The 23,479-nt window shown below is 35.0% G+C and overlaps 1 protein-coding gene across 1 annotated transcript in view; it reads right to left on the bottom strand.

Moving 5' to 3' along the window:
• The window catches only part of LOC150104352 (ferry endosomal RAB5 effector complex subunit 4-like), a 267,536-nt gene that overhangs the window by 37,037 nt on the left and 207,020 nt on the right, over positions 1–23,479 (bottom strand). The window contains exon 8 of the mRNA XM_090396938.1: positions 18,435–18,480. Coding sequence (XP_090253064.1) covers positions 18,435–18,480 — 46 coding nt within the window. The remainder of the gene's footprint in view (positions 1–18,434; positions 18,481–23,479) is intronic.

Raw genomic sequence — 23,479 nt, 5'->3', positions numbered from 1 at the left:
TATACTGGCTATAAACTCGTGACTCATTACATGGTAAGATGCACCTGGCCCACTGGATTGTCTGTTGACGTCTTTCCAAGCAGTGTATGTGATGAGTTCATAACTTTTTGAATGTGTGTGTAGGGGGGAGGGGGGATGATTCACATAAAAAAAACTTATGGAACAGAAAGGAGAGCACAGTTATAAACCATACAGTTTTCTGTACTGGATAGAGCTTTTTTTTTTTTTTTACTTGCCATATTTTCATAAAATTTGAAATTTCATTAAGAAAAGTGATGATTTCAGTTTCTATTTATAAATTAGACTGGTACATACAGGATACTACCACTAATGGTCCACTTGACAAAAAAACTAACTGAACAATTCATCATAAAATATTATTACGGATGCTCACATCTAATTTAAATGTTTTTATGAAGACGATTTTCAAGTTTTCATATTTTCACACTTATACTCCTCATTATGAGTAGATAATTTTTTTTTTTTTTTTAATTATTTAGACCCACACATGAAAGGTCCCGAGACCTATAGCAGATTAGTGCCGTGTGTGGGCTAGATGATAAGATGAAAGAATAAATTGTTCACATTTTGTTTTAATGGCTGAAGGTTGGAGAAAGCAGAGTGGGCGAAGCTGCTCTAAAGAAGTAGGTGCCAGTTGAATAGGATAGACTGAAGAGGCAATACAGGATAGGCGGTAGTTCTGGGACACAAGTTTTTAATACAATACGTGGGATACCATCAGGCCCAGATATCTTGTTTGTGTTCAGGTTATTAAAGTTCCTGTAGATTTGTTTCTGATGGAAGACTATGAGCAACATGGAAAGAGAATTCTTGGTGGAGTGGAGGGAACTTTGCTCAGGTAACCAATGTAGGAACTAGAAGAGAAGAGTAATGCCAGCAAGTCTTTAGGTGAGGTGACTACAGTAATATCCTGATGTGAGAGTGGGGGAAACCTAGGTGGACAGAAGTTGTGTCCAATGGCCTTGGCAAGAGATCAGAATGAGCAGCTGCCATTTGAGCAGAAGTCGAGTTTGCGGCATTTGGCCCTTTCCAAGTCTGATTTGAACTTGGTGATGATTCTTTTACAGGTGTTGCTAGTTGCAGTATAGGCAGAGTTAGTAGCTGGAATTTTGGTCTTGAGCCATTCGTGGTATGCAGAGGTTTTTTCTAATATTGTGTTGGTACATTTTTTTGAGAACCAAGGCATGGATGGTTGATGTGAATTTGGAATGGAATAAGGAATGAAGGCTTTTCTTCCTGTGAGGATGATTTCTGTTATTTGGTTTGAGCAGGTATTTTGATCAGAAGAACTGAAGCAGTATTTGGACCATTAGAAGGAGAAAGAAACAGAAGTCATGGAGGTGCCCCATTTGACACCGTTGTAGTGCCAGAGGACACATGACTGAGAACTGGCAGGTGAAGGTTGTTGGCAAAATTGCGCTTCATCTAAGGTTATGATCTGAGTTACTAAAAGGAGAACTGACATCCACAGTATACTTGGAAGGGAGCTTGTTAGGAAAAGATCAAATGTACTGGCAAATTGGCAGAGGTTCTCAAGTACGCTGGTAGGGAGGTTGATGATCTGTGATAGGGCATCACTAATGGCAAACATCTCAGCATGCCTGCTTGATCAGTGAAGCTGGAGAAGGGAAGCAAATTTGAGTTGTGAACACTGAAGTCCCCAAGAAAGACGACCCTCACTGTTACGAAATTTCAACTGTAGGGAGAGAGAGATAGTTGAGGTCAGAGTTGTTAAAAGAGTTTGGAGAACAGAGCATAGGAAAAAGGTAAGTTGGTTTGGTATTGAAATTTTGAGCCAAAGCAGATCAAATGGGAGGGAGGGGTTTTAAGATTTTACAATTGCTGACATGGTATGTCAGTTCTGATGTGATGAATGCATAAGTGGTGCTGCCCTTGTGGCAGAAATAACTGTGTAATGTAGTTTGAGCAGTTGAGGTTCTGATAGGAATAGTCTGGTATAGATGACTTTATGTGGTGATGCACATCGTTTATTGCTGTTTAGGACATGCATGTTAGTGAACTGGATACAGAAACCTTTTTTTTTTTGGTAAGAACTAATGTTGGTGGGTTGTTTCTGTTTTTTCTGTTGTTTATTATTATTATTTTTTTTTTTTATGCAGCAGAAAATAGTTTTAAAACTATTTTATACAGGAGAATTTTTGCGATCTGCAGTAAAATTGCATTTCTTTGGGTTGTGATCCATTGTATATAGTGAGGAAGAGACAAAAAAAAAAAAAAAAAAAAAAAAAAAAAAAAAAAAAAAAAGGAAATGGTGAATACAGTGAGAGGTGACAGACTTATTTTGATTCACTTCCCAACAATTTATCATGGGAGCCCAACATTAACAATTATTGACACAGTGCAAACTATGCCTCTCTTTCAAGTCATTCATTGACATAGTACTCACAAATGCTTCTGGCAACCCATTTCACATATTTATCACTTTTTAAGCAAAAATCCAGTCCTTAAATTTGCCAACTATACATATATAACTTCCAGGGATGACCTCTTGTTTTCTTCTGCTGGTTTGTGTTTCTATCATATCTCCTTTTCTCTGCATATCAGTTAAATTTTGCAACTCACAAAACCATCAGTCTATCTTTGTAAAGCGCATTCCAAAAACTGGTTGCTATCTTGGCCATTCACCTCTTAATCCTCTTCCCATCTGCAAAAAACCATGAGGACCAAATCTGTGCACAACAGTCCAGATGTGGGGGCATCAAGGCATTATAAAGATAGATAACTTCCTTATCTCTGCTTGTAAATGTGTATCTTAACATACAAGTGATTCTCTGAATCTTCGTACATCATTACTGTTAAATCTCCATTATAGACTGAGGCAAACCTTAGTTTGCCTCAGTCTATAACTTGCAGTGTAGATCCATTTATGTAAAACTATCCTATACTTTTTCATCCTAATATGAATAATTTTTCCTTTGTGAAGTACTATCTTATATAGATCACTCAGGATCTTTATATCACCTTCATTAAGTATTACCCCCCCACCCCTGCAAAAAAAAATTAGCACATTAGCAAACAACTGGGTATTCATTCTCTGCCTCAAATAAATTATAGCATTAACTTAGAATTTCAACAGCAGCAGCCCTAATACAGATCTCTATAGCAAACATCTGCTTCTCCATCAGCCATCCTCTTCTTATTCCATTCCCATTTGTTCCCACTTTAAGAAGTGTTCTAAGCAGTGTACACATTTCCCATATGAAGCTCAACTGTCATATTATTGTAAAAGGTGAAACTTCCTCCTATAAGCCATACTTTCCTCCTAAACTATAATATTTTTATCCGTCCATTTCCCGATTTCTTCCTTTTGACTTTTTCAATACTAAATGGACAATAATTACTAACTTTTGTTGATCGGATTTTTAACAGTATAGATGCGAACACAGATTGATAAGAAAATAACTATTTATTAACTTAACGAAAATGTTTCGCTGGTATTATATTCACCATCTTCAGAGCATACAAACAAAGTTTGTTACAGTGGCGAGACAACCGCAATCTGGTGTAATAGTGGGACTAGTATGAGTAATTGTAGCGTGCAACACAAAGACTAAAGTCCTAATTAGGCACCATCTAAGTTAAAAAAAAAACAAAACATTAATTTGGTCTTAGGATGACTGTCTCCGAAATCTTTGGTAGATTTATACAGCCATACTTGTTGAAGTTTGGAGTATGTATCAGGGTCTGTTGATTCCAGGAACAACCTCTCTGACGTAAAAGCTTCTGTGCAGTACTTTTGTTTTTTTCCAATTGATCCTGTGTGCAGGGGTATCCAAAGCATGGTCAACCAGACCCGACTAGCCATAGCGAAAGTGCTGGATATATTTTTTGTGTTCACTGAGCCGGATGACCACAGTTCTTCCTGTCTGTCCATAATAGGCTCGACGACATGAACAGGGCACTTCATAGACTCCTGGATGCGATAAAGGAGAGAATCTGTCCTTAGGTGAACAGATGAGAGTTGCCAATTTCACATAAGGTTTAAACACATTGCGCAGTTGATGTTTGTTAAGCACCTTAGATATCTTTTCAGATGTGCCTTTAATGTATGGGATGGCAAGTTTTGTTGTAGTCTTCTGTGGTAGATAGTGGGGGGGATTTTTGGAGAGCATTTAGTATTTTATCTATCTTATGGGGATTATAACCATTTTTCAGGAAGATGTGACACAGGTGAGAAAGTACAGCAGTCAGAGCAATGTCATTGGAACAAACTGCTCTAACTCTATGAGTTAGTGTTTTTAAGATACCATATTGTTGAGAAGGGTGATGGTGTGATTGTTTATGTAAATATCTCCTTGTATCTGTGGGTTTTCTATAAACCGAGAATGAGGAACCTTCTGGAAGATGTGTGATAAGTGTGTCCAGGAAGGGTAGGCAGCCATTAGCTTCTAGCTCCACTGTAAAGTGGATTTTAGGGTGTTGGCTATTTAGATGCACTAAAAATGTATTAAATGTGTCTGGGCTATGTCCAATCAACATGTGTGATGAACACATAAGTCTTTCCACATAATTACTAACTCTGTCTTGGGTGCCATCTTTACATTTCTTTGGACACTTTCAGCACCAAGATGAATAGTCTAGTTGGCACTACCATTTTTTTTTCTCCAGTAGGCTGATATCTTATCTAATCATGCAGCTGTGTTTACACTGGAATTTCCTTAATATCAGAAACTTCTCCACTTCACCTACCTCAGTTCTCACATCCATCCGTTGTTGAATCTGTTGAACCAGTCACTGCACTAGTTGCACCTGGATGATACACTTGCAAAGTGACCACTCAGTAATTCAAATACTACAGCTCCTGTCACCAGGCACACGAGGCTCTAGCTGGCAGTCCCAAACAATGAGAGGGTTGGGGTCCTGGAGCACTCTAGGGCAGCGCTTCCCAAACTGTGGGCCACGGCCCCCTTGGGGGCCGTAGGTTTTGTTGAGGGGGGCCGTGAAATAATGAAAACAAATTTAAAATGTTTTAAGACTAAGCTGATTTTTTTTATTTTAAAAATAACGTGTTTAACTTTTATTATTTATTATTTATTTTTTGTTATTTTTTATATTTTAATGGAAAATTCACAAACTTTGCTTCCTGCGTATTTCGGCGCTTAATGAATATTAGTAAATATTGCTTATTCATATGTTTCATTTCAAAGCAGTGGTTAATTGTATTTACTTCGAATGCTCTCCAGGGAAGCTCCAAATCTTCCTGTCCGTTTCATCACGCGGCGTTCGTAATCAGGGACTGTTGATATTGACTTTATATATACATATCAAAACTCGTTTTATATTATCACTGTCATCCGAGCTAGTTTTCTGTTACCAATAAAAGTTTCGCATATACTTCACACATGAAAAAAAGCTTAAACAAGTTCATGTGGGGAGATAGTAACTCGCTTGCAGTGGCAAACAACATCCCTCCCTAACAACCACTATACTGCAGTAGCAATAAAAACAAGTACTTTTATTATGCCAGTGAATAAGGTATGAGGAGTCTGTGTAATATATTTCTCAACAAATAGTGCAATTAGAGACAACTGGGATAAAAACACACTAATTAATGAGTCACATGTCCCCTCATACAGAAACTATGCTGTATAGACTGAAACAAAACCATATGTTGCATGGACAAACACAGCATCTAACTAAAAACTATTGTTATTAATTAGATGTGTGTGAGTTCGATGTCGCAAGGCAGCAATAAAATTCAACCGAACGTGTTAAAATTCGTAAAAGTGTTAAAACTAAGTAATATATATATATATATAATGAATGTTATGGCAGTTTCACATATGGAATTCGGTTAAAGAGAGTTAGCATTTCAACTCAATTGTCAGCTATGCTTTTATCTTTCGGTCGCGCGATCTTTTGTTAATATTGCACCAATCATATGCACGTTTTAATAATCTGCCTTTGCTGTCTGTTTCACATTAGGCTTAATTACCGTACAGGGAGAAAAGTCACAAAAGAGAAGCATGCTCCTGGTCCGTGGATTCCCTTATTCAGGTAATATTCACTAATTTCATGTTGTTAGTCTGTGGTGTGTCAGTATCGGTAAGTGGTGATATTATCTGATCTATTCTACGTTAAAAAATTTAACCCTGAGATGGATAAGTGGCTGATAAAAAAAAAAAAAATTCCCGCGAACAACCAGAAGAAGCAGAAACAGACTCAAAAAAAAGGACAGTATTTCATATTTTACCAGAACAGCCCACATCGTCTTCAGAACCAAACAGTAAGAAGCAAAAAATGTAATATATGCATTTGATTTTTGCAATATTCGCTGTGTATGTTTTGCATTGAATATAAATACAATAAATATTATAATAATATATCTCTCTATTACGATTTTTTTTTGAGGGAGGCCGTGAAATGTTTTAATTTTTGCAAAGGGGGCCCTGACATCCAGAAGTTTGGGAAGCACTGCTCTAGGGCCTCAGGCTTCACCCACAATCCTTCTTTCTTTTATTCACCATACTTATAGAGAACATTTTGGAATTCCTTTAAGGCCTACTTGGCTAATTTCTCTCATAAAATGATTTTGCCTTTCTCACCATGTTGGTCACACTTCCTTCTTGTGTTTTGTACTGTGTGCTTGCTGATCACATTTTTTTTCAAATCCATGCACAACATTTTTTTTTTTTTTTTTTTTTTGCAAATCCTGTTTGATATCTACTCATCCAATATTAACATCCACTTGAATAATTTTTTGCAGATTTAGATTAAATATACCCCATTTGTATTTTAATCTTGTGTGAAGTGGTATGGAAAACAGATTTATATGTATACATGATAGTGTAATTAAACAAAAAATAGAACTTATCTAAATTATACATGTTTTGGTCATAAAGTATTACAAAATGAAGATTTATTGTTACATAGACCATATATTTACAACGTACTTAAGCTCTTACAAATTGCCTACCGGTTTCGCTAGTAACTGACCAGCTTTCTCAAGGCTTGCATAGTACAAAAAAGAGGTAAATGCAAAAAAGGTTTCAAAATACTAAGAACCGTTAGTACCTGTTAGGTAGCTAGGGTGACACGTTCGCGTGACATAACTACTCAGCATCATGAACACGCGTTACATGCAAACGTGTAATATTTGCGTACTGTATTTGGTTATTTGCGTACTGTAGCTCTGTTGAACTGAGGGAGTTAATTAGATTTTTCCAGGTATCGTTCAGAATGGCCCTTGATTTCTGTTTAGGTTACTTCCCGTACGTAGTACAACTGCCGCTTCTTTAAATACTTGATGCCTGTAATCCTCGTCTACGTAGGGCATGGAGCTGTTATTCCAGTCTATAGTGTGGTTCGAAGTTGAAAAGTGATGTGCCAATCCTGAGATGATCGTTCTGTTGTGATTAACATCGCCTATATGTTCTTTCTGTCTTATTTCCAGGTTTCTCGAAGTCTGTCCGATGTAGGAAAGACCGCACGTGCATGGGATATTATACACACCTGGATATTTATAAAATGGCACACTGTCTTTAGGGGATCTTAGGACCTGTCTTATGCTATTTGTTGGTTTAAATACAACCCTGATGTTATGTGTCTTTAACAATCTTGCAATTTTTGTTGAAGTTGAACCTATAAAGGGGATGACTGCTGTTGAGATATGCTGGGCGACTGTTCTTTCTTGTTGGTTATCTTTGTATAGAAATTTGTTGATGATGTGTCTAGGATAACCATTTTGTGATAGAGTTGTAGCTATTTGAGACAGTTCTGTTTGAACTTCTTCCTCGTCAGAGATAAATTTTCTAGCTCGATTTCTTAGCATGTGGATGATGCTGTTTTCTGTGACCTATGATGGTTAGAAGAGTAATGTAGATATCTTCCAGTGTCCGTTGGTTTTTTGTAAATCGACAGTTTGATGCTGTTTCCTTGTCTTTTTACTAGTAAGTCCAAGAAGTGTAACTGTTCGTTATTTTCCACTTCTAGAGTAAATTTTATTTTATTGTGGAGTGCATTGATTCTGTTAACAAACAGATGTAGGCTTTCTAAGTTGTCTTTCCATATGATGAAGATGTCATCCACATATCTCCACCATATAGAAGGTTTAGGAGTAATGCTGGTGAATATTTCATCTTCAAATTTCTCCATGAAGAGGTCTGCACATGGTGGCGACAGAGGGCTGCCCATGGCTAGGCCTTCTAACTGTTTGTACATCTTGTTGTTAACTTTGAAAAAATTTGATTGTAGGCAATGCTCGAACATCTTTGTGATATTTGCAGGAAAGATATTTTTGATAATGTTCATTACTTCTTCTACTGGTACATTCGTGAACAAGGACACTACATCTAGGCTGGCCATTATGTCTGTTTGTGTAATTTTTATGTTTTTAAGTTTGTCCACAAAGTGTTGAGAATTTTTTAAGTAGGACTCTGTTTGTCTAATTTTTCCTTTAAGTAAATTCGCTAGGTGCTTAGCCAATAGGTACGTTGGGGATGAACTGCCATCCACAATCGGACGAAGTGGCACTTCTTCTTTATGCACTTTAGGCGCCCCGTACAGTCTAGGAGTGATGGGATGTGAGGATTTAAGTTTTCGTTTTAATTCTTCAGGCTAAGTATTCATGTTACGGATCAGGAAGTTTGTCTCATTGTGGTTCTTCATTGTGGGATCTCTGGTGAGGATTTTGTACGTGGAACTGTCAAATAGTAAGTCTTTTAACTTCTTCATGTAGTCTTGTGAGTTAAGGATAACGGTGGCATTCTCCTTGTCTGCTTTCATAATTATTATTTCTTTGTTCTTCCTTAAGTCCCCAATAGCTTTCCTATCATATGGAGTGGTATTCAGTTGTGTTTGTTTTGCTGTTGCTAGTAATGATAGTGCTTTTGAATCCAATGTCGTTGGCTACACCTTGTGGTAGTGGGTAGAGACTTTTTTCAATTCCACACATAAAGTCCATTTTTGGGATGTAATTAGGAGTGATAGAAAAGTTAAAACCTTTTTTTAGAATCTCCGATTCATGTTTCGAAAGGCAGTGATTCGACAGGTTGAAGATCACTTTGTTAACTGGGAGGCCATTGTGTGTCTGGTATTTTTTCTTGTACAGTTCATTAAATTTACTGATTTGTTTGGCTTTATTGAACTGGAAAGTTTTCTCGTAGCTCTGTTCTAACATGTGGTCTATATAATTCCAGGTCGTATAATCAAGACTGTTGGATATGTCATCAAAATATTCGCAGCAATTCATATCACTAATATTCAATTCGTACCTGATGTGTTGGATTCTTTCTCTAAGTAGTTTAAGGTGTGTATAATATCCCATGCACGTGCGGTCTTTCCTACATCGGACAGACTTCGAGAAGCCTGGAAATAAGACAGAAAGAACATATAGGCGATGTTAATCACAACAGAACGATCATCTCAGAATTGGCACATCACTTTTCAACTTCGAACCACACTATAGACTGGAATAACAGCTCCATGCCCTACGTAGACAAGGATTACAGGCATCGAGTATTTAAAGAAGCGGCAGTTGTACTACGTATGGGAAGTAACCTAAACAGAAATCAAGGGGCCATTCTGAACGATACCTGGAAAAATCTAATTAACTCCCTCAGTTCAACAGAGCTACAGTACGCAAATAACCATATTACGCGTTTGCATGTAACGCGTGTTCATGATGCTGAGTAGTTATGTCACGCGAACGTGTCACCCTAGCTACCTAACAGGTACTAACGGTTCTTTGTATTTTGAAACCTTTTTTGCATTTACCTCTTTTTTGTACTATGCAAGCCTTGAGAAAGCTGGTCAGTTACTAGCGAAACTGGTAGGCAATTTGTAAGAGCTTAAGTACGTTGTAAATATATGGTCTATGTAACAATAAATCTTCATTTTATAGAACTTATCTTTCAGTTTTCATGAAAGACACACTCAATAAATAAATAAATAAATAATAATAAAAAAACTTTAAATAACTAATAAGTAATATCCAAAAAACTCAAAGAATTTACCAAGAAGTAACTATAGAATTTGCTACTATGAAATCCACTGGCCCAAACCATGATCCACAGGTCCAGACATACTACAAAGTTACTGGCCCAAACATTTTTCATCCATGGTGTATTTTCAATATGCCATTTATTAAAACCTGGGAATCTAAAATTCAAATCTAAATGATGCAGAAGGGTAATTCTAATTCCCTCTTCCACTCTTTCTTACTCAGAACAAAATCATATTAATGAAATGAATTTTAAAAAAAAATTATATCTTCAACACAGATAATTATTGTCTTGTAGTCAGGCATAATAAATATTAAAAAATTCTTATATTAATTTCAGTTCAGTAAAAAAAAAAGCCTTGCTGATCAGCAATGTCATCATTTGCATTTTAAACTGTTCCACATTTTGAATTATAAATAAAGAACTTGATTCCAGACTAGAGATTGCAGATATGAAAGTTTTTGATGTAATTTGAGAAAAATTACAGAAGTGAACAAATGACATTAAGGCCAGAATTATAATAAAAATTAAGCTAAAGGAACTTGGCACTGTTTGCATTCAAGAATGTGTGAGCAGGGCTAATCTCAGGTGGCATGGTCACTTAAATAAAATAAGAGAGAGAATGTTAGCAACACAGATGTTTGATACCAAAATGGTAGGAAAAAGACCCAGAGAAAGACCAAAGTCAACATGAATTGATTCAGTCAGAAGTGCTTTAGAAGAACAAAATTTTAGATAAGACAACATTAGAGTGCTCACAATAGACTAATTTGTAGGAAAATCATTGATAGAAGATTAGTAATAATATTAACTGAATCATGTAGTACTGTAATGGTATCCTGTACACTCGCTGAGGGTACATATCAGGAAACTGATGAGTTCACACCTAAGTGTCTTTTCACTCCTATCTTATCAGTAGGAAAAAGTAATCATATTTCTTTATACACTTTCATCTGATATGACTTATTTTCCTTGACCATATGCAATAATTATGCTTTTATATAAACTGAGTATGAAAAATAGTTTGATTATTTTTTTTTTAATATATTGCTCCCACCAATAAAAAGTTATTTTGAAAACCTACAGTACATTTTGTACTGTGAATGGGCTACAAAGATTAGCATTAAGAACAAAAATTCAAATTCTTCCTTTTACTTTTTCCATTAAAGAAAATTGCTTAAGTCAACTAAAAGTTTTCCATCTTATTTTCCTTCAATGATTATTATTTTTTTTTTTTTGTGGACTAAGATTTTTTCAATTTTTGATATTTCCATACAGTAATCCCTCAATTAATGTCCCCCGATTAGTGCGTCATTTTTTTTCGATACCCAAATTCGATTAGTGTGCATATATACATCTTAAAAATAAATGTTACAGATTTTAATAATTTTCTATCTATACGTTTTTATGGCTAACTATTTTAAAAAATCACTCACCAGAATGAAATAATTTAGTTACCGATTCAAAACATTTTACAAATTATTTTTAATGGCATACTACACTGCTTCCATGTACACTATGTTCCAAATTTTTATTGCCAAAATTTATGTTGTCAGCTATAGTATACCCACAGATTCGAGATCCTTCGACAATTCTGCGCATGTCACAAAAAGGAGAATCCATTCCGATAATAGGGTAATCAACTAGTCTTCGGGGATGAGTTTATTATTACACGTGGGAAAATTAACTTCTCTTTTATGATCATTGTGGTTTTTAAAGTGGTAACTATTTTGCTTGTATAACAGTTGGGAAATTTTATCTATAAAGCAAGTGATTTTGCGTGTTGGCAATCAATTCGTACATCCTTCATTTCTTTCTCCCCTTCAATGATAATGTCCAAGAGTTAATTAAATCTCATTCTGAAGAATTGAGTGATTCAGACCTGCTAAATTTAGATGCACAGCAGAAAGATCCCGAAGAATATGAAGAAAATTTAACCACTGATAGTCAGCCAAAAGAGATTTCATAGAAACAATTAGCAAATTTTTTCGTACAATCGAAGTTTTTAAGCACCAATGTTTAGAGTCTGACCCTGATGAAGAGAGAAGTTGGAAAATTTGCAGAAGAGTAGAAGTGGCAATATGGTATAGCATACCATCAGTTGTATGAAAAAAAATAAACAAAATGCCTGCCAAACTACGTTAGCTCTATTTTTTATTAAGAAATAGAATAATAAAATTTATATTCTGAATATGTTTTCTTGTTTTTCAGTTTCATGGTTTTCCTTTAACTAGGCCCTGAGACATACCTTAATTCTTTTATAAAAAAATTAAGGTTCAAAAAAGAAATTTGAGGAACGAATTATAAATTTTTTTATAGGTTATTATATTCGATTAGTGCATTTTCAATTAATGCGCCTGTTTTAAAGAACGCATTAGGCGCACTAATCGAGGGATTGCTGTATTATACATTTTGCATTTTTATGCATTTTTTTTTTTTTTTTTTTACCTAGTTTGGAAACTGTTTTGCCATATGAATATGACAAAACATGCAACTTTTTCATCACTTCAGGCCTCCAAATAAGTGGGGTGATGGTCTCACACCAGGCAATGAAATTTACCTCCCACTTAAAGACAATCACAAACATCCAGTGGAATTTGAACCCACAGTTTGCTGGTTGGAGAGCAGCAAACTGTGGGTGGTGCTTACAGGTCCTAGATTCTCAGGGACCAATGACCTGAGTATCCATGGCTTTTGTAACCATAATTTAATAGGATAAGTGGCAAAGTACAAATATCAAGATCACTCTGAATCTCTCCTACAAAGATACATGCGTGAGCGCATGCACACAGACACACATTTGTGCATAAATATCATGTGATCTCTTCACCATGGGATGGAAAACCAAAGTTTCTGGGAGGAATAACCTGCTGTTTCTGTATGAGACCAGCTCAACTTACTTCATTTAAAAGCACTCAAAGATTCTTTATGGAATTAAAGATCCAAGTGCTCCTAATCAATCAAATGGTTGACAATACCAAATGAGCTAATCTTGCTCCTAAATACATACTGGCTAAAAATCTTCTGCTATCATTACCAGTGTTAAATTTTTACTGCTTTCCTTGATTGTTTTATGTTTTTTTTGTTACTTTTTATTGAATATCCCTATTACTTGATATAAATTCTGACGCCTGCTTTCACCCTTTTCGTTCTATGGCCACTACTTAAATTGCTCGCGCATGCAAAACTTGGTAGAAAAAGAAATTGCCCCCCAGATAGAGCCAACTTTCTTTGATACAAATCTGGAATTAACGCCATGTCAGAATTTGAAAAAATTTGTTTGTTAAAGCTGCGCCATCCAAATTCTTAGACAAGAGAATCTTCCTTGTCAGGGAGTTAACACTCAGAATGACACACTACTCGATAACCAAGCAATTTAAATTCCCAATTACAAAAACCTCGTATGTTTTACTCTTACTGCAGTCGTAGCTATTTCCAAATTTCAACTCGCACTGGTTCTATTTTTATGAGTGGTGCATTGAGTTCACAGATCAGTCAATTTGTTAGGTAACTAACACTAATTATTTCTTGCGTACAAGGGAATTGAAAAGTTTCTACATTACAGAGTATCAGAATCTCTCTTGCTTTTTCTCTCTATCTTCCAAAAAATTTCACATGGCTTGTTATCCTCTCTTACGGTCGGTTGTCTTCAAGTAGGAAAACTAGTAATTACGATCACAAATCACCTTTTCCGATGTGGGCAAAGCTGCTCTGCAAGGTTGGGTCCACATGGTTCCACATGTTGATCGGTTTGCGCTGGCTTTTCGCTGTGCCGATGATTATGCCAGCACTGGATCGCTATCTGGCTGCATAGCTACCACTGGACATCGTTCTTTTTGACCACTCTCACGCACCTTCTCCTGGAATGACTGGAACAGAAGTCCCGAACAAAAGAAAAGCCCCAAGTTGGCGTCCCCAAGCTCTATATATCCTTGCTGAGCTGTTCTCCCTACTACGTCACTCTTTTCTGGCCGGCACCCAAAATTCTTGCACCCGGTATCATTCTCCATGTGCGCAACTTGGACCTCATATACGTGATTGCCTGGGGTAATTTCTTTAAGCCGATTATATCGTTGTATACTTTCTATCTAACTTTCTCATGTTAACATAACTTTCACAAAATTTCAACTCTTATCGGTTTTTACAAGGACACTTAGTATTATATTAAATAGGGGAATTTACAATTAAATGACTCTTTCGTTATTTCTTATCAACCATTTCACTTATACTTATACACAAGCATTTTCTACGGGAATTTTTGTACGTGTTAAATCTGAATGAAATATTTTATAATGTAATAAACTTTTCATTCAAGATTTAAAACCAATAACCCTCTCTTAGCTCATTTGTCATTATCTTTCCTGTAAATATAATATTCCTTATATTGTAAAATGTATGGTGTTTGTTTCTATTTATATACTGTTATTCTAATTAGCAATGCGTGCTTTCTCTCTCGTAACCTTTCTTGCTTATATTATTTCATGCTATATTTATCTACCTTTTGCACTATGAGTCTTATGACTATGGATACTAGAAAATTAATTTTTTATTTAAGACTGCGTCACTAATATCTTTTAATTGGCATAAAACTCAGTAATATGGCCGGTTGATTTCTCTCTCTCTCTTTCTCTAACACATCAGTAAAATTTTACACAAACAGTTGTGATCTATTTTGTACTTAACTTTATGCTTCGGCTATCTCACTTAGTTTCCCACTCGCAAGTCCGATATTTTTAGGAACAGTGCAGTTGTAAATGCACTGTTCTCACACTATAGGGCAGCACCCTTTTAACAAATAATTAAAACAAATTTATTTACATTAATATAAAATATACATGAATTAAACAATAGGGAGATTGCTTTCTCTAGCTATCTATAAAATCTTTAGCATAAATTAGAACCCTTTTACTTCTCAACACTAAATAATCTCTTTAACTCAAAAAGTTATTTACTCTCTGTTTACAAATTCAACTTATTAAACTTCTAGTTTACTCGCAAAGAGGTTAGCTAACTCTCTGTTAAGTTATTTTTACAAATTTGATATCTACTTCTAACACGCCAATTGACTCTCTTATGGACACTTCTTATTACTATTAAACTAATTCTTTATAGTCCATCTATAACATATTATAAGAGGAATGGTACAAAAGTATGGAACCTACAAAGACTCTGTATCACACATTCAGTTAAAAGTCTTTCACTAAAGTCTTATGGCATTTCTTTCATCTCAGATTTCGAGCTTCCTTCAGGAATGTTTGGCATCAGCAGTATCTTCTCGGGTAAATGGTGGGCTGTGGACTGCAACCTGCGGTACTCGTACAGCTCCGGCAAAAGGTTGTTCTCCCACGGTGAAAAGAAAAACTTCCGAACGAAGCTGCTTCAGGCATTTTCATCGGCTTTTCTTCTCTAGCTTGAGCTCACCGTAATGCCTGGATGACTGGCTCCTCTATCTGCAATCTCCAATAGCTCTAAATGCCACCTCCAATAACTGAAACTGCCGCCAACTCTCTCTTTTGACTGCCAAAATGGGTTCCCTCTCTCTTCAGCAACTCTAAGCTCTCTCTCTCTCTCTCTGGCGACCTGGAAGCTCTCTCTCTCTCTGGCGGTGACTGGAAGCCCTTATTGCTCGGTTCTGTCCCTTTTTATTATGCCTTCTCTGAGACCTCGCACAAAGGGTTGTAACCCCCCCCCCTAAGAATTCGGCACGACTCTTTTATCTTCTTTTAAGTTCACCCCGCTCTTTGTTCTCTTCCGTGCACTCTTTTGATCATAAGTTGCCAGCCAGCGGAAAGTTGTTTGAACCTTTCACACTGACTTTGGAGGTGTTTATGCGCAGAGCTTGTAAGCACTTTCTCATACACACAAAATTCTTAAACAACCTTTCTTATGCCCTCATAGAGAGCTATTACACAACATTCCAGTGGCAAACATTGCCTTTGTTTTTGACATTCTAAAATATTCTTGTTAAAGGAGTAAATACAGTTAATTTCCAAAGGGTTATTTACAATAATATCTAGCACAAAATATACAGAGACAAACAAGGTTATTTTTACAACAATTTCATGGGACTTGTTCTCTGTAAAAATCGATGTAAAGCGCTTTGGTATTTTAAAGCCACATCAAGTTTTTACAATATTCTATCCCTGTAACAATGTCTTCCTATGTCAGTCAGCTTCACTAATGGCTGCACTTTCTGCCAATTCAAGATAATGAATGCTGTAAACTCCTCACCCTTATTCTCAGTAATTCTGATGTTTAGTATATATGCATAGAAATAATCCCTCGGGCCCACATGTACTCTTGAATCTTTTAACGAGTGCCTTATTTTAATTTGAGAACACATTCGCAGTATAATAATTAAACTGATCTTTTATTCTTAAGAAACTCTTAAAGATAGCTCCACAATGAATAGGATATCATCAAAATAATGGACTATCCATGTATTAAAATCACAAATAAAATGTTTAACTAAATACCCAGAACTCAAACATAACTTTTACATATGACATTAAATTTAAAATGACAATATTAATATATATATAAAAAAAAGTTCTTAACTTGTCAGAGGGCTAATTAAAACATGGGCAAAATTAAAAAGAGAGTTCTTTACAAACAGAAGATAGCTCTCATTTTGATATCAGAAAATGCATTCTACATTTTATTTTTTTATTTTTTAATGAAGTTCAGTTCCTTTTCTGTTCTCAAAGAATATCAGAACAGCTGAAGTGTAATAATTTATGTAAATATAATCACGTTTAATAATGCTACTTCTGCTCTTCAGCATAGCAACTTCCATACACAGCAATTTATATCCGCATTGCTATATAAATATTTTTGAAGTTAGTATAGCAATATGGATTGTCACATGAAGAAAGAGCAATTGGGTTCAATCTCCATGCAAGTTTCCTTAAGTCTGCTATCTTTTATGTGACTAAAATACTTTACAACACACAAGAATAAATAGTTCATCTGAAAAGTAAATAGTAAACAGAAATGGGAGTGCAAGCCACATTTCTTATTCTGCTATATACAATACTTAATGCATTATATTCTATTTACTGAAAAATTGTTGCATTTGTACCATTTAACAAATAATTATTTCTTGTTATTGTTATTGGTTAGTGAAAACTGCACATACATGTGTAACATGGCATGATCACATCATCCTTGATGAAAGAGTTTTTTCACTTGGCTAAGCTACCAATTATATATTTGGTTTAATCCTTTATCCAAGTGTAAGCAAACAAAGTTTGTGTCTGAAATATTTTCAGGACTGGGACAACTTGTGGTAAAGGTGGTATAAGTTCTGCTCACTTGTCTTAGTATCTCATAATGCAAAACTCATATCCTTATGGGTATGTATAATGCTATGCATTATGGAAAGGGTCACTACCCAGACCGGTTTCGACCTTTAATTGAGTCTTGTCAGTGGGATCCAGACCCAGAGGTGGTGATAATAAGGTGGAAGTAATGCGTCCTTTCCACCTTTCCATAATGAATAGCATTATACATATCCATAAGGATATGTGCTTTGCATTATGGGATACTAACGCAAGTGATCAGAACTTATACCACCTTTACCACGAGTTGCCCCAGTCCTGGAAATACTTCAGGTGCAAACTGTTTGCTTACACTTGGATAAAGGATTAAACCAAATATATAATTGATAGCAAATCATCCTTGCTTAACTGCTGCGTCCTCTTTAAATGATTCAATGTAACTCAGTACTACTCAGCTGAGTTAAACAGAACCAATTTCTTAAACAAACTCTGTGTGTGTGAACAAAATTTTTGCTTTTATATTAAAGCCTATTAAATTATGTTAAAATCACTTTTTGCCAGCCTTTTTGGCTGAATGGATACCATCTCTACTCTCCAAAAAATAATTAAAGTTCAAATCACACTATAAGCATAGATGTATTCAGGTTGGAGATAAATTTAATTGCCCAGTGTGAGACCACCATCATGCTTACTATAAGTAGGTATGAAGAAGTTTGAAATTGTTACATTTGATCCCTAGAACACAGTTGCTTGAATTATGTAAAAAATAAATAAAAATATATAGGGAAAAAAAGGGGTTAAAAGTAAATTTCAGTGTTGTACAGTGCAATGAATAAATTATTATTAAGAAGAAATACTTCATACACATCTCTCTTTCTACCTCATTTTATTACTCTTCATATATAATCAAACAAAATATTAATAACAAAAATTATGGCAACAAGCTAGCTAATAAAGAAAATTTCCAAAAGATCCCAGAACTATATATCATGTGAATTATCTGAATCACCACAGAAAACAATGATCAGTTTTTGATGATTTGAAGCAAACAAGATGCCACTACTCACTTTATATATATATATATATAACATAAATCATGAAAATCTTAAATATTGTTCTTGTTAAAAATTAGTCAGGCTAATTATATATGATTAACAGATTACCCTCTTACCTGATTATTCCATCTGCTACCTTTTCTGTGATGTCCATTAGAATATCTATTTATCAATTAAAGAAACTGTTTAAAATATTAAATGATGTTAAATGCATCAAAACTATAACTAGCAAAATAAAAAAATGTACCAAATTCCTATGAGTATGCAAGGACACATTCATTACAAGAACCTGAAGAAAGATAAATTTTCTAGTGAATGACTGACATAGAAAAAAAAGATATTACAAAGATTTATTCCTGTATATTATAAATTACAGATGTTGAAATTTTTTTAACTTGGTTATACTAAAAATTAAAGAAGCAGCCACCAAGAAATTACATTCTTGGTTTAATCCTTTATCCAAGTGTAAGCAAACAAAGTTTGTGTGTGAAGTATCTTCACAACTGGGCTACTTGTACAAGGTGTTTCAAGAGTGTATACAACTTTGGGAGAACAGAGAATAATTCTCTGTTCTCCCAAAGAATTACCAAATAACAACACTAGATGGTGTGATATATCACACACCATTTGAAAATGGCGACTTTCGATGGTGCAGAGCGAGCATGTTGTGTATTCTGGTTCGAGAAAAGTCTGCAACACAAGCTCACAGGAATTTCTGCACACAATGCAGTTCCTTGTGTATTCTGTGTGCAATACAGCAAAGAACCTCCTGGTGCAGTGGTGGCGAACCTGTGGCACGCCCAAGAATTTTGCTGCACGTCAACGATGTACATATGATATCCTTTTATACGCTTATAAATTATTCCACTTTTTTTTAATTGTTACAATACGTACAAGTTAAATTTTGTTTTACAGGAGAGAGCAGCTATGAAAACATGAATTTGATTGGTGCAGTATTAACAAAAGATCATGCGACCTAAAGATAAATGTAACTGACAATTTTTTGAGTTGAAATGCTAATTCTCTTCAACTGATTTCCATAACATTCACTATATATTTTCTTAGTTTTAAGACATTCATGATGGGGGTATCGTTTATCGTTCCGACAGAACTTCTCATTACCAGCGGGCTCAACTCACACAATGTTTCAACCCTTGGTTGATTTTTATTGCCTTGTTTGCGTTTGAGCTGGAAAGGGAACTCACACATGCATTATATGGCATATTTCAATTCGTGGTAGACTTTTATTTGAAGTAAGCCTTTGTGATCTGTCATAATGACATCGAGAATTTCAAATTAAGTTACATGAAATAACACTTATTTCATGTAACTGAAAAATTGGACAATAATTTTAGTTAGATACTGTGTTTCCAGTGCAACATATGGTTTTGCTTGCCTATACAGGGTAGTTTCTGTGAGAGGGGTACATGTGATTCATTAATTAGCGCAGTTTTTATTCCAGCTGTCTCTAATTGCTGAGAAATATATTACACAGACTGCAAAAGCCTCTGTACCTTATATAATAAAATTATTTTTTTTTTTCTTGCATCTACAGTATATAATGGCTGTTGGGGAGGGCATTGTTTTTTGTGTGAGAGGTATATATGCAAAACCTTTTAATGTCTTTTTTCGTAAAGTGAAATCAGGGGTGCCAGTTATATGCAAGGGCAAGTTATATTCGATGGTAAGAGTTCACCGACAAGTCGACATTCTTCTGCTGCTTCCCCTGCTCCGCTGACTTCTATGGTGAGTTACAATGCATAAATATTTTTCTCACTACCATTTTTTTTTTCAAGCCAACATAATTAAAATCAATTTAATAATACAATAATCAATACTTTTATAAAAAAAAAAAATTTTTTTAACTTTTTCAATAATTTTATACTGAATAATATAAATTTTTGGTGATCAGAATGGGATATATCAATGAACCTTACCACAAGTTAAGTTAATGATGTTGACCTGAGGAAACTATAATATTGTAGCATTAGCTGTGATTGATAATTAATTTAAATGCGTACTTTTATATTTGTCAACCTGCTACACCGTATACATAAGTGTATTAACACTCTTTATGATTATGCCATAATTAATTTTCTCCTCTATATATGCTTGTGAGTCATTATTTTCCAAAATGAATTTTATAAAAGACAGTTCAAGAAATAGAATGACTGATGAATCTAGTTCCGCATGTGTATTACTAACAGTGACAAAATATGAACCTGATATAAAGCATTTGGCATCTAATGTACAACAGCAAAAATCTCATTAATAAATTGATAATTAATAGAATGTTTAATAAATTGATAATAGGTTGATATTAATCTGTATACGACAACACGTATGTCAAATTATGAGTTCATTTTCATGAAATTCTATGTTAATTTTTAAACTTGTCTCAATAAAATTCTGCAATTCATTTTGATTAATTACTGTCAATTAATTAATTAGTGTTGTATTAATTAGTTGGTGATGTGCCTGGCATGTCAGCAACTCGATTTGTAAACTTTTGCACACGGACATAAAAAGGTTCACCACCACTGTCCTAGTGGGTGCCAGAACTAACGTGGGCACAAGAATTTTTGGGAAATAGGCTGTTCTGTGCATCATCCAAGGTCAATGGGGGATGCCGCGTGCTGCCAATGCTGTTGGGGAAGAAGTTTGGGAAAGTCAACCAGACAGGCATCTCATCAAACTGGAATTCCACCTGTGACTGTGCAGCGTGTTTTACGACAGTGTCTACATTTAAGACCCTGCAAATTTACCCTCATACAACGTTTGAAGAAAGATGATAAGGAGATACACCAGAATTTCTGTATGGAAATGACAAGTTGGATAGAACAAAATGAAGACTTGATGGACACAATCGTTTTCAGTGACGAGTGCATTTTTCACGTAAGTGGGCAAGTAAGCACTCACAAATGCAGAATTTGGTCTTCAATCCACATAGTTAACAATTTTCCCATGTCCTAAATAGCACAAGAATGTTTATTTTTGTGTCACACATATCAACTTTAAAGAGGCAGTTCTATTCACATGTTATTTTATATGGAAGCATCCTTCACAACTGTATTTAATGCTGATAGTGAAAGACGCATATGACAAGGTGCCAAGAGAGAAGCTATTCAATACGGTGCAGTTATATGGTGTCAATGGGGCATTATATCAAGCAATACTTAGTCTTTATTTGAGTTGTGAGTCAGCAGTTAGAATTGAAGGAAGTACAGGAAGATGGTTTAATGTTAAATCTGGTGTGAGACAAGGATGTACATTATCCCCTCTGTTATTCATTATCTATATGGATCACATTATGAAGGAATGTGGTATTAAACCTGATATCAAAATTGGAGATGTTAATGTCAGCTCTTTGCTTTATGCGGATGATGTTATACTTCTAAATAAATCCGCTACAAGTCTGCAAGATTCTCTGACTAAATTGAATAGCTGTTGTAATAGATATGGTATGAAGGTCAGCAATAAAAAGACAAAGACAATGAAAATAGGCAGAATCATTGAAAATGTCAACTGTGTTGTGAATGGAGAACCTGTGGAACAAGTAAAACATTTCAGCTACTTAGGTACGATTTTTACTGAAGATGGTAAATTAAATATAGAAATAGACAACAGAATCAGCAAAGCTGGTATGGTGGGAAGTCAATTGAATAAATTCATATGGAATAAGAGAGAAATTAGTTGGAACACTAAATTAGCTGTATACAAGACAGTGTTCAAACCAGTTTTAACTTATGGATCTGAGAGCTGGGTCAGAAGTAAAACACTTGACCAAAGACTAGAGACCGCAGATATGAGAGTCCTGAGAAAGATTAGAGGCGTGAACAGATGGCATCAATGGCAATATCATATTAAAAATGAGGATATTAGGAAAGAACTTGACATTGTCAGCATCCAGGAATGCGTTAGCAGAGGTAATCTCAGGTGGTATGGTCACTTAAATAGAATGGGAGAGGAAAGATTAGCAAAACACGTGTTCTCTGCCAGGTTGGCAGGAAAACGACCCAGAGGAAGACCAAGATATTGGTGGATTGATATGGTACAAAGTGCCTTAGACGATAGAAATATAAGATCTGATAATGTTGGAGTCTTGACAAGTAACAGACTGATTTGGAGGAAAATTGTAGATAGGAAGTTAGTAATGATGTAATTTTTTCATGTAGTACTGTCATATCCTGTATACCCCTTGAGGGTACATGGCAGGAATTTGATGATGATGGTGAAAGACAAATATCCTATGGCCATTAAACTTTATCCACCTTCATAGTTCTTTAATTTCTTTTTCACTGAAAATTTTCAATTAACTGAAATGAAGATAAAATTCATTTTCATCTCAATCTCAGTTATGGTGCATTTAGGCATGGTTCACTTTTTCCACTTCAGTTCCCTTTTCCAATCAAGATTGTGCTCTACCACAGCAGGTCAGTGTTCAACAATAAACAAAATGAGACTGAGAAAAGGTCATGAATGAACTGTGTGGGCTCTCAGCCTTGCAAACCACAGCTGCTAGGTGGAGGGCAGGTCACATATTTAATAAAATTTTTATAACTCAAATTTTTTTCCGTTGTAATTTTAGGATAATTTGCACAAGTCTGAATTTACATAAGTCAGGGTTTGCCTTTATAGGTATGGATGGAAAGGTGGTGAGGAAAAAGTTAAATGCTAGCAACACTGCATAGGATTCAATAAAAACTTACCATGTAATTATGTTATAAAAAAACATTTTTTTAGATTGCATATATATAAGAAAAATGACAACTTTGAAAGGGAAGTTATTTCTTTATCTACAAAGGATTTACATACAAGTAATAAAGCTAGTTTTTGGATTCATTTCAGATTGATACAATTATATAAAAAATTTAATACACAAGCTTAGGTGTTGAATGTTATTCATAACTAATTTTAATGGTATTATAACACCAAACTAAAGATGTTTATTAACTGCCTTATTTAGCATCTAAAGAGCACAACATATTAAAGTCAACAAAAGATCTAAAGTCCTAATTTGGCATCATCTAATGTAAAAAAGAAGTGTTACAGCTATGTAGGAGTTCTTAAGATTATCTTAAGATAATAGTTTCCGAAATTTTTGGCAATTAGTGCAACCATATTTGTTCAGATTGGGAGAATGCTTCATAGCCAGGGCTTA

The sequence above is a fragment of the Typopeltis vanoorti genome, chromosome 8 (genome assembly GCF_054136105.1).
Source record: "Typopeltis vanoorti isolate ZY-2024b chromosome 8, IOZ_Tvanoo_1.0, whole genome shotgun sequence".
NCBI classification, from domain to species: domain Eukaryota; kingdom Metazoa; phylum Arthropoda; class Arachnida; order Uropygi; family Thelyphonidae; genus Typopeltis; species Typopeltis vanoorti.
The sequence above is the reverse complement of the archived record's forward strand: the minus strand, read 5'-3'. Positions and strand labels throughout refer to the sequence as shown.